Genomic DNA, 11984 nt, shown 5'->3' on the forward strand with positions numbered 1-11984 from the left:
TACTTTCTCTAGCTCCTCCATTGGGGGCTCTGTGATCCATCCAATAGCTGACTGTGAGCATCCACTTCTATGTTTGCTAGGCCCCAACATAGCCTCACAAGAGACAGCTATATTAGGGTCCTTTCAGCAAAATCTTGCTAGTGTATGCAATGGTGTCAGCATTTGGAGGCTGATTATGGGATGGATTTTCAATTATAGAATACTCATTGAGAATACCCATCTAGAATATTTCTTTGATAATTTCTCATTTCTTATAATATTCTAATTGTTGTCCTTGGAAAGCTTAAGCAGAAGGTAATGTGGTTGTTTGAAAAGCCTGTTTCGGTTACTTTAACATCTGAAATCCCATGTTCCTGTTCTACTTCTGATGATCATGTTGTCTAACCTTATCTGAACAGTTTATACCTTCCAGAAAACATGATTTCAGTATATGTATATGTAATGTATATGTATATGTATCTGTGAGGGAAGGATACAGTATATGCACAGGTATGTAATGTCAAGAGAAGCCAGAAGAGGGTGCTGGATCCCTTGTAGCTTGAGTTACAGGATGTCGTGAGCCATCTTACTTGGGGGTTGGGAACCAAACTCAGGTCTTCTGTAAAGGGAATGCATGCAATTGGCCACTAAAACATCTCCCTAATCTCTTAAACTTATTTATAAAAGTCGCTTTCAGCCTGGGTTGGTGACATTCTCTCCAGTGTTTCCATTTGCTTCTGCCAGGTACTTATGGACACCAGTCCTTTAAGACTACTTACTACCTTGTAATTGCATAAACTGAGGCAGTCAAACTTTGACCTGCATCCGAGCATTGCTCCCAGAAGCCTCTGTCCAGAGCCCCAGCCATACTGTTTCAGGGTTCTCAAAAATACCACACAAGCCTGAGGCTCTCAGCCCCCTGCCACAGCTAGCAGATAGTCACAGGACAGAGCACTGAGCACTAAGATGGACTTGCCCAGCCCAGCTCTTTATCCTCTGTACAGGCAGCCTCTGTTTTTAATCAGAAATACAGAAAATGGCCATCTCTGCCTTAGAAGACTACCTGACCATCTTGATTCAGCGTGAGGAGTATTCAGGATACTCCCAGGAAAGGAAAAAAGGAAAAGTACCCTCATTGTCAGCCTCCCCATTCTGTTACTTCCCACAACCTCACAAGAATAACAGATATCCACATTGCCAAGAAATAGACATGCTTCTGCTGAGATTCTAGCTACTATCGAGGGTGTTAGAATGCAGACAACAGAAGCCAAGAAGGACCAACTGAGCTGTCTGCATCTCTGTGGAAAAACATTCAAAATATTTGATTTTAAATTTTCAGTGTCTCTCTTTTTTTTCTTTAATCTTTAAACTCAGTTACCAGCCTCTTGACAGTATCCTAGCTCAAGCTGCTAAAGTGGATAAGCTGGCAGGCTCTCATGGAGTCCTTAGTTGACTGATGGCCTCTAGGAGCTGTAAGTGGCTTAGGGGACTGTGCATCCCTTAGCCCCTAGCCAGTAGGTTGTCACTGGAATGACAAACAGTGGTTGAGTATTAATTCACCATGCTTTGGGATCTCTGATTCCCTCAGCCACCAGACTGTCACTATAAACATAAACAGCAGCTGAATATTAATTCACCGTGGCTGCTGCTTCACATCTGAGTTCTGAACTCCTTCGGGAGTTGAACTTCTCGCTGAACACCAGTGATTCTCAACACATACTCATTTAAAGGTGAATTTAAGATAATATTTGGAATGAAATAAAAGACTATATCCATTTTGATGCATGCTGGGATACCATATGTATGATATTTATACATAATCATCACGGAAAAGATGGTTGCTTCAAATGGGCCATTCCACAAACTACCAATTATTCACCACTGCAAATTCAGCATTGTTCCTCATTCTGACACCATTCAAAGGATTATGTTCTCCTAATTTCAGAGATTAACACATCTAGACAAGTGCTTCTCAACATGGGTACTTTTGACTCTGATCAATGCAGAGACCTGCCCTCTACTGCCAGATGTTTAATAGTGTCCTCAGCATCTTTCGACTGTGTGACCAACATCCTCCCCAATCCATTCGTGAGATGTTTGCAGTTAGTGGCAGGGTGGCTGCTCTTGCTTCCTTTGGCTTCACATTTGCATGCTGTAAGGTCCTTATAATGTGTTCAGCACAGCACTGGGAGGTCACAGAAAATAGAGCCAAGGCACTGAATGGAAAATAGTGTTAACTAAGTTCTCACTGTGTAGAGCATGCCCGCTATTGTAATGAAGAAACTATCTAATAAAAAATTACCTTGCTTACTCCTGCTCATAAAATAATAATAGACAAATTTTATCAAGAGCTCACAATGTGCCAGGCATTGTACAGTACTAATGTTTTACATATACTGGCTCATTTAGCTGCAACAGCAATCCCTGTGTGGCATACCAACACCATTCTTACTTTATAACAATGAAGCGAGTTTAGGAAATGAATTTCCCCAATGTCATGCATTCAACAACTAACTGGTCTGAAATGAAATCTAAGACTCTTGTCTTGCTCTCTCCTGAAGAGAAAGCCCTCAACATATACCCCTGAGAAAGTACAGAGAGTTCAGAACACTGGTTCTGTCGCTCAAGTACCCCATGCACATGTATGGGGACCTGACTTTGATAGGCAGAACCTATGTCCAAAGTAGGACATGGTGTTATGCATATTTAATCCCAGCAGTGGGGAGACAGGTGGAGTTCACTGGCCAGCCATCTTGTTTTGTAAATTCTAGGCCAGTGAGAGTCAGGGTGTCAAAATTAAGGTAGATGGCACCCAAGGAATGACATCTGGGGTTGTCTTGTCTCCACACACACATTTGCACAGAGCTGTACATTGACAAAGTTTAGTCAGTTCATACCAAACCTGAATTCTGGAATGTCTGAGTACATCTCTGTGTAGGAATCAAAGAAAGAGTATGCCTACAAGAAGACTGCAAACCCTGATGCCTCTGAGTGGCAAAAAGGAGAAACTCTTCCATCCCAAGAAACAGGACCATGACGAGGATCAAGGTCAGATTATCTGACTCACTCTCAGGTGCACTGTGGGGCTCCACGGTATGGCTGCTGTGGGGACTGACCAATTCAATGCTCTAGAGCCCTTCTGTCTCAGTCCATCTCTAGTGTCTTTAAACTTTCTTTTCAATTTGCGATGGTTGATGCAGATTGCCAGCAGGATCTAGAATCACCCTGGAGTAAAGCCTCTAAACCTGTCTATGAGGGGTTATCTAGATTAAGGTAGACTCTGGGCACGTATGGAAGGAAGTTTCAAAAATAAAGTACATTGAAATGAGAAGACCTGCCTATTGTGAGCAGCACCATCCCATGGGCTAAAGTCTTAGAATAAATAATAAGAAAATAAAACCAGCTGAACACAAGCATTCATCACTCTCTGCTTCATGGTTGCCGGTGTGATGTGATAAGCTGCCTCAAGCCCCTGCTGCTATTTTTCCTGCCATGACAGACCATGCCCTCAGACAATGAGCCACAATAAAGCCTTCCTTCCTCAGGATGCTCTTGTTGGGTGCTTTATCACAGCAACAGGAACAGTAATGAATACGCTGTTCCACGCTGAGCAATAGTGGTTAAATATGTATGCTCAAGGCAAGAAGCACAAAATTATACTTCTCTGGAAATAACCTTATGCCAAAATGGAGAAGATGGTCATATGCAGCAAAGCCTGGATTGTTCTTGCTTTCTTCTTCCGAACACTTCAAATACTCCTGCTTCCCACATTCAAAGGATGCTAAAAGCACAGAACAAACACATCTGAACTATGTGTTGAAGGATCTTCTTCTTTAAAGCTGGTCATGAAGGGAGTTCTCAAAAGAGAAAAGAAAAGGAGGTCCAAGTTTATGCCCTCAACTTGACCTGTGTCCCTCACAAATGTGTGGAACTCAAAGGTTCAAAATAGCACAAGGTTTCCTTACTTCAAAACCAAGCTTGTTCATGTTTCACCTGAGTGATTTTGTTTATTTAACTCGAGACACATGAAATAAGGTGCCCTGGTGGCTGACGAGCTTTTAGAACAAATCGGATATGCCTCTGTGATGGTATTATCTTTTCAGGAAAGCTCTTAGGCACACCCCTATCCAGTCTTACCAGCACATCCTGTTGTATTCTCTTTCTGACATCTATCCTACATTGTTTTTATTTTTGACACCTGTGTATTGCTAGCTGGCAAATTAGCACCATATTTATTAGACCCAATAACTATTTGGATTTCATTGAACATCTAACCTCTTCTTGAAATAAGGTAGTTCTTTTCTTATAAAAGAGCAAATAAAACATAAGACTCTTCCCTGAAGAAGTCCCAAAGAACTGATGGTGCTTTCCCCATCGTTGTAAGAAAACAGAGGCTGACAGTGAGGTTACTCAGCCAGATCCTGCCCTGCTGCTGGGTCCATCTTTCATCTCTGGAATGACGGCCCGTCACTCTACTTTACATGTGCCTAGTGAGGCATGTCTAAAAAACCCAACAGGTAGTTTAAGAAAAAAAAACTTCCTGTCTATCATGAGAATAAAAATAACTCAGTTGACATAGAAGATTCTGGAAGTAAGATGATGAAGGGAAGGTAAATTCAGCTGTGCTGCAAAGAACTGGAAAAAAGTGCAGTTGCTGAGTCTTCATTGGCCACCAAAGCAAAGAAGCGACCAGGAGATGCTGAAAACCAAGTTCTCATAGCTAGAAGAGGAAGGGTCATGCCGTGGATGACCTAATCACAGAGGCTAAAGAAAGAGGTCAGGTCTATTAACAAGGCCTGGGTTAAGAAGAGACTGTTAAAACAACTCTTAATTTACCATTATACACACAGATCAGCACATCATCATCAGTGTTCATCCCTAAATTTTATATATATATATATATATATATATATATATATATATATATATANTATATATATGTGTGTGTGTGTGTGTGTGTGTGTGTGTGTGTGTATAGATAGATAGATAGATAGATAGATAGATAGATAGATAGATAGATAGATAGATATCACCCCAATCTGTCAAGTATCAGGAATCATTGGTGCAGAAGAGGAAGTGAAATGATTATAAAAGCCAGAGTTGGGAGATGACAACAAGGAAATTGTTCAGTGTACCCCACTGGACATTTGCACATGTGAATTAACAGTGGCTGTAACAACATGCATAAGAACTGCTCAAACTCAAACCAGACAAAAATCTCAGTATAGAGGCAGGAGGTGGCCACAAAGTCCCTATTCTCCGATGAAGAACTATTGTTATTGATAGCTGCCAAGAAAGGGAGAGTTAGTTTTCTTTAAGGGTGTGGATCTAGCAGATTGACCTCCCAAGGGTGTATAGCCAGCACTAATTGGACTAAGGGGACGCTCTGATGTAGAGGCCTCCTGAGCTGGAACTCACCTGAAAGCTTCTTCCATGAGGATTAGCTTTCAAGGTACAGAAAGTACCGTGTAAGCTTCCAAAGGAGAGAATAAATCAACCGTCTTACACATAACAATGAGGCTACGAACCACAACAATGGACGTGACAACAAGCATGTCATGTCACCCTAAAAGTGCAGTGGTTCCACGCATACCTTGGTGGTTACCAAAAGTTCTATAAATCGAAGGGAACCAATTCCTGGCACTGGGAACCTAGCCAATTATCCCAGGGCTGGTGACATCATGGGTACTGGAGAGCCTATAATTACCACTCTACTAAACCAGCATAACCCATAATGACATTCTACATATGTGTCCTTGAATCCACAGATGAGTGTAGTCCTCGCCCCTCATCATGGAAACTTCCTTTTGCAACAGAGACCATTACAGAAAAACACAGCCAATCAAAATGCAGAGTTGTGGATCCCAGTCCCAACAAATACATCTACAAAACAATTCCTGTACTTAAGACTCAGGGAACACTTGGGAAGGGGAAGCAGAAAGATTGTGAGAGTCAGAGGATCAGGGAGTTTGCTGTGAGGTTGCATAGTCCAGGAATGTCAGGAGCTACACCTGTAAAGTCTCACCAACACAACTTCCAAAGATAAGCTGATGAGAAACAACAATAAATGTGCTGATGTAGCTAGGGAACGTCCATGGGGCCTCAACCTTACACAAAAAACAACAGGCAATGAAGGCAGGCTGAGAGCAGAAGGAGTAGTATTCCCCAGGTAAAAGCACACCAACCACTTATCTGATACCAAATGGTCAGCCCTTGAAAACACATACAATTAACATTACACAGATTGAGATTGTTGAATGTAGGATTATACATGCATATACATATATGCATGTACCAATGATCAATGAACAAAAAGACCTTAAATTTGAAAGAAAGTAAAGAGGATTATATGGGGAGGTTTTGTGGAACAAATTGGGTTGGTGGTACTGTAGTTACATTATTAATCTCAAAAGTAAAAGAAGTAATTAAAAAGATGAAGACTCAGAGTCGGATGGGTATGGAAAGGGTGAAGATCTTAGAGGAGTTGGGGGATGGAAGTAAATGTGATAAAAATATAATGCATAAACATCTCAAAAACTTAATAAAAATATTAATAGTGGATAATAAGAAGACTATCAAGACAGGGAGACAGCTCAGTCAGGAAAGGACCATGCAAGCAAGAGGCCTAGAATTCAGATTCCCCAGGACCAATGTAAAAGTAGTGCATCTATATTCCCAGTGCTGGGGAAGTTGGGACAGGAGAATCTCTGAAACTCACTAGCCAGCCAGTCTAGCCAATTGGTGAGTTCCAGGTTCAATGAGAGACCTCGTCTCAAAAAAAAAAAAAAAAAAAAAAAAAAAAAAAAAAGAGGAAAATTATTTAGAACAACATACAATATCAACTTTTTATAATATCAACCACTCACATAAAATTATCCCCCAAACACATGATGAAGTCATGTGATAATTAGATCATCACTCCATGTTATGCCCACTTCTGTAGCATACACTGCTTATACCATAATAACTAAATCTCATTTCCCAAGAGTACACGTGACTAAAGCTGGAGCATCAGAAGCAAATGCCAAGATCCTAAAGTAGACTTAGGTACAATACAAGCCTCCAAAGAACAGTAGGGAAATAAGGCAAACTGACCTTGTGAGAACTCCATATCTGGTTATTCTGCCCTCTTCAGAGCTTTTGCAAATCGGTATGTGGCACTTGACTCAAGACTTTAGAAGAGCATGTAAGAAAATGTGGTATTCCAGTAGGAAAATGTGCTAATAAAAATGTATGGCGGCCTTATGCATATTCAGCATCTCATTCTGAAAGATGGCTGCTGGGAAGTCTCTATGAGCCTCATTACAGAGATGAAATTGGTTCTGAGGGCCACATGTTATAGTAATCACATCACATGAATGCAAGTCAGGAACTTGTTCTATGACCTCATATGTTCATCATCACAAAGGATCTGTCAGTGATAAAAAGAAATGAACAACTGATATATGGTAGAGTTTTCACAGGAAGAAACAGAAAGTGAAAGATAACCAGGTCAGGAGAGCTCAGAGTACCCTCCAAGTTCTCACCATAGCATCTGTGTGCCCAGTGTGTACCCCTGGCACAGAGTAACTAAATGTGGACATGTATGGAGTGCAGCCAGCACACAGACACACCTCTCAGACCCCATAAACTTTAACTTTTCATAAGGCGCTCCTATATTACAGCCTGCCAGATGCCCTCAGAGGTGCTTTATATCATGTTTTATTTGGAAGAATCTTACCTAGTGACAGAATTATTGCCATTTGGCTGGCAGATGGTTCTTTACAAAAAAAAAAAAAAAAAAAAAATTGAAAAAAAAAAAAAAAGAAGGGGTAAATACAGAAAAACTCCATTTTTAATGGAATGCCATTTTTATTGGGATCATTTCAGTAACTTAGCTCTGGGAGACATGAAAGTGCTACAATAAGGTAAGCACAAAAATATACCAAGACCCAATGTCTTTATAATCCAGAGAGGCTCAGCCTGAATTCAGCTATAGATGGCTTATCTGTGCTTGTCTTGTTTTGCTGCTTGCTTCAAGAAACATTTCTTTAAAATATTTAAGATACGATCTGTATGTACAATTTTATAGATGGACAAAAATGTCCCATGAGGGCCTGAAAGTTGTCATCCAGCTGGTCAAAAATGTATCCAATAAGGTCCCAGGCTCACTGTCTCACAGAGTTATAACTTCCACCCTCTCCCCCACTCCAATTCCAGGCTACATCATCCCTCTACTGGGTTCACACGTGTGAGTGGATGGGCAGTGTGACTCATAGCGGGTCACATTTTAAGGTGTCAACAAATCCCTGCTGCAAGAACATCATGTTAAGTATGATGAGAGGCATGTCCAATCTTTTGACATTGTGACATGATTTTGTCATCTACATAGTTCATGCTTGAGAACCAGGCAATTAAGTTAACATATGTACATATATGTATGTGGGTGGGTGTGTATTTCATGTGCACTTGTGTGTGCACACACAGTGTTTTGAGACAGTTTATAATGTTGTATTGGGCTTCATTCTTAGCTATCCTTGGACCCCATGCCAATCATTGACACATGCTCATTATCCATTCTTAACTAAGCAGAGAAATGTCTGCTATTCAGAGTCAAATAACCCCAGGGTTACAAAGCCACAAAGTTCCTGGTGCTGCTAAGTCAGAGGGAAATTATTCCAGAAAGACTCCACTAGCTGAAACTGAATTCGTTTATTTTACATTTTCTTCCTGTGAGATTTTCAGGTGTAAATTTCTCCCAGATTCTAGGATCCCATACTGATGCACTCAGAACACCCGCAGGCCACTTCTTATGAATGTGTGGAAAGAAAGAAGAGGGAAAGAGGTAGAGGGGACAGGAAATGGAGGTGAGACAGGTGGATCAAAAACAGCAGCTGGTCCTTGGATCAGACAGTGTCCTCTGCTGTGATCCTGGTTTATGTCCCCTTGGCTGACAGCAAAGGGCACTTGGGCATGCTGAATGGGACTCTCCATTTCCTCACAGGCCTCTATTCAGCCTTTCCCAATTTACTAAGATCTGCCAAAGCTGCAGATGTTCTCTTGATGACAGGAACAAGATGCCCACGATTCAGCAAGATTGGTTGAATAACATGAATTCAAAACAATAATACATTTGTGAGTTACTTTTCATACTGATGTGTGTATGAACTGCTTTCCCTATTGTTGTGACAGAAGTCACTTAAGGAAGGACAGAGTTATTCTGGCTCACAGTTTGAGGGATCCCTTCCATTGTGGACAAAAAGGAGTAACCTTGTTGTCAAGTGGTAGAGAGTTGAATAGTGGCAATCAGCTCAAATTCTCTTTTTCTTCAGTCTCCAGTCAAGGTCCAGCTGCTACTTACATCCCCTGTGGTTGGTTACCTCCTGCATTTCCTTTCTGGGAACTCTAGCATAGACACATACAAAGATGTATTTCCATGGTGATTTTAAATCCAGTCAGGTTGACAATTAAGATTAATCATCACTGTATGTTATGATAATATTTTATGTTAGATGGACAGACAAAAACTTAGAAAGGTTTGCACTCTGGGCTCCTGGACAAGTGTGTCTGATGGGGAATAATTAAGACCCATCATCCTTAGCTATAGCAAAATGTATTACTTTTTCTATGTATGTGATGTGAGATTGTTATACCAAACTAACACATTCATAATAAGATTTCAGTCAACAGCGAAATCATTTATAAGTGAGTTACCAAGAAACACTAATAACCCTAAAACATTACTTTAATCAATGTGTGATCTCTCTGGTTTGGGGGCCCATTGGTTTGAATCTATAAAAGTTGACCTTCATGTTTGTCTCACACATAAAGTTAGGTTGACTCCTCCTAATGATAGGTTGTCTTGCTCTTCACAGTGCTCCTATATTCCTAAGTGTGGAAACAACTTTGAGGAGTCCATGTCTCTTGTGAGTGTCGTCATGGAAAACTTCAGGAGACACCAACACTTTCCCTGCTATTCTGACCCAGAAGGAAACCAGAAGAGTGTCATCCTGACCAAACTCTACAGCTCCAATGTGCTGTTCCATTCTCTCTTCTGGCCAACTTGTATGATGGCTGGGGGTGTGGCGATCGTTGCTATGGTGAAACTAACTCAGTACCTCTCCCTGCTCTGTGAGAGGATCCAACGGATCAACAGATAAAAGAAAAAACAATCATGGATAAGATATTTTTCTTTAAAGCTCAAATACTGTTTTATTTCGTTCTTCACCAAAGAACCTTAAGTTTGTAATGTGCAGTCTCTTATGGGTTCCTTAATATATTATTCTATGTAGAGCAATAATGCAAACGCTGTCCTATATGCAAACATGATGTCCTTATTATTCAGGAGAATCAACTGTTCCTCATTGGTTGGTTGTTTCATTGTATTGTTTTGATGCTGGAACTAGTCTGTCCTCTTTCCACCAGAATAGGGCTCAGCTACTCATTGCTAAGTGTTGTGGGGCACAGGGGCATGAAGGCACTATCCCCAAGACCAGGTCTCTGTTCTGAGTTTCCAGACTTCATGAAGACAAGAGTTTTCTTCATTTGTTGTTTACTGAAGCTACAGCCAAAAACGCATTTTTTTTCTTATCCTATATTGAGCCCTGTAGCAAGTGAAGGGGTTGTTTCCTGACTAAAGGGTATTAAACTTTTATTATTGTTATTATTATTACCACAGCACTGTAAGGAAGGGGGGAAACCTAGCCAGCAACTTTTCTTTCATCACTTTTCATTCACAACTTCAGATTTTTAAAAATAATTATCGACTCTCTAATGTCTTCCGAACAGAGTCCTTTTTTTCCATCTATGACCCTGCTACTGTGTGGGAGACAAAGCTGGTGAGATCACTCCCAGTAAACTGACTGGGTGTTGGTAGGCATGCCATTGCAATTTTGGAAAGTCTATGTTACAAAGATATTTATGTGAAATCTTAATTCCATTTCCACTGGACTATTAGAATCAAATACTAATATACTAAGGACTGGTGAATTGGTTGCAATGGGTGAGTCTGTCAGGGCCAGCTATCATGTTGGAATATTACTCTTTGAGAATTTATGTTTCAGTAAACGAATGTATGTATGGTCTCTCTTTCTGAAAAAAAAAAAAAAAACTGTTGCCTGTTGGGGTTTTAAATCTATGTGTGCACAATCTTTGTCTCCTCTACATATTTTATTTTTCTACTCACTGTTCCCTTTTGGTTATTATATTTTATATGCAGAATAGACCTTTTTCCTAACACATGTTTGAAATGAATAACAGGTTTGAGGGAAGCCTTTCTTCACATTGATGTTTACTCATTCTATTTGGTGGGGGGGAAAGGGGGTTGGTTTTAAATAAAGACATTCTGTCTTTTATTTAATATTGATATCTAAGGGAGAAGACAAACATCTATCTTTCTCATCTATATTTAAGTACCCTTTTGTAACATAGTATCGATGTTTTTTAGGTAATTGCAAAATTTTACAAATCATTTGTGGAATGAACAGTGAAACTTATCTGAGGAAGCAGAATATTGTAATTCATAGTCTGACTTTTCATAAGCAAATAAATCCCTAGGGTGTAATCAGGACTTCAAATGTGTAATTAAATTTTTTAAACCCATTTGATGGCAAGATTTTAATACTTCTTGCATTCAGATAAACCCATGACTATCCAAACAATCCTAATTTATATTCAAAGGTATTTTAAGAGACTTTTTCTGACACTTAAACAATACATGTTATGTTGTAAACATTTGGAAAACACCACAGAAAATCATTTATTTTTATTCCATCTTTAAAATGTATTTGTCAAGATAGGAGAGAATCCTTTGGGACTATAGGGCTGAAATTTGCAATCTTAAATGTTCCCTGGGATTCCCATCAACTGATGCAAGGATGAAGCATACATGATGACATTATGACATATTTTATTTTTAACTTTTTTAAGATTTTTCATTAAAAGTTCCAAGCTAAGACCTGGAGCCAGCTATACGTGAGGACTCGCTTTAAATTCCTGATGCCCTAGGTTCAATCCCCAATCGTTGA

The 11984-nt window shown here is 40.0% G+C and overlaps 1 protein-coding gene across 1 annotated transcript in view; it reads left to right on the forward strand.

Annotated features, from left to right (window-relative positions):
• Kcnmb2 (potassium calcium-activated channel subfamily M regulatory beta subunit 2) overlaps positions 1–11682 on the forward strand; it is a 280382-nt gene extending 268700 nt beyond the window's left edge. Inside the window, exon 5 of the mRNA XM_021158826.2 lies at positions 9834–11682. Coding sequence (XP_021014485.1) covers positions 9834–10118 — 285 coding nt within the window. The 3' untranslated portion in view covers positions 10119–11682. The remainder of the gene's footprint in view (positions 1–9833) is intronic.
• Positions 11683–11984: the final 302 nt, after the last annotated feature.

This window comes from Mus caroli, chromosome 3 (genome assembly GCF_900094665.2).
Source record: "Mus caroli chromosome 3, CAROLI_EIJ_v1.1, whole genome shotgun sequence".
In the NCBI taxonomy this organism is placed as follows: Eukaryota; Metazoa; Chordata; class Mammalia; order Rodentia; family Muridae; genus Mus; species Mus caroli.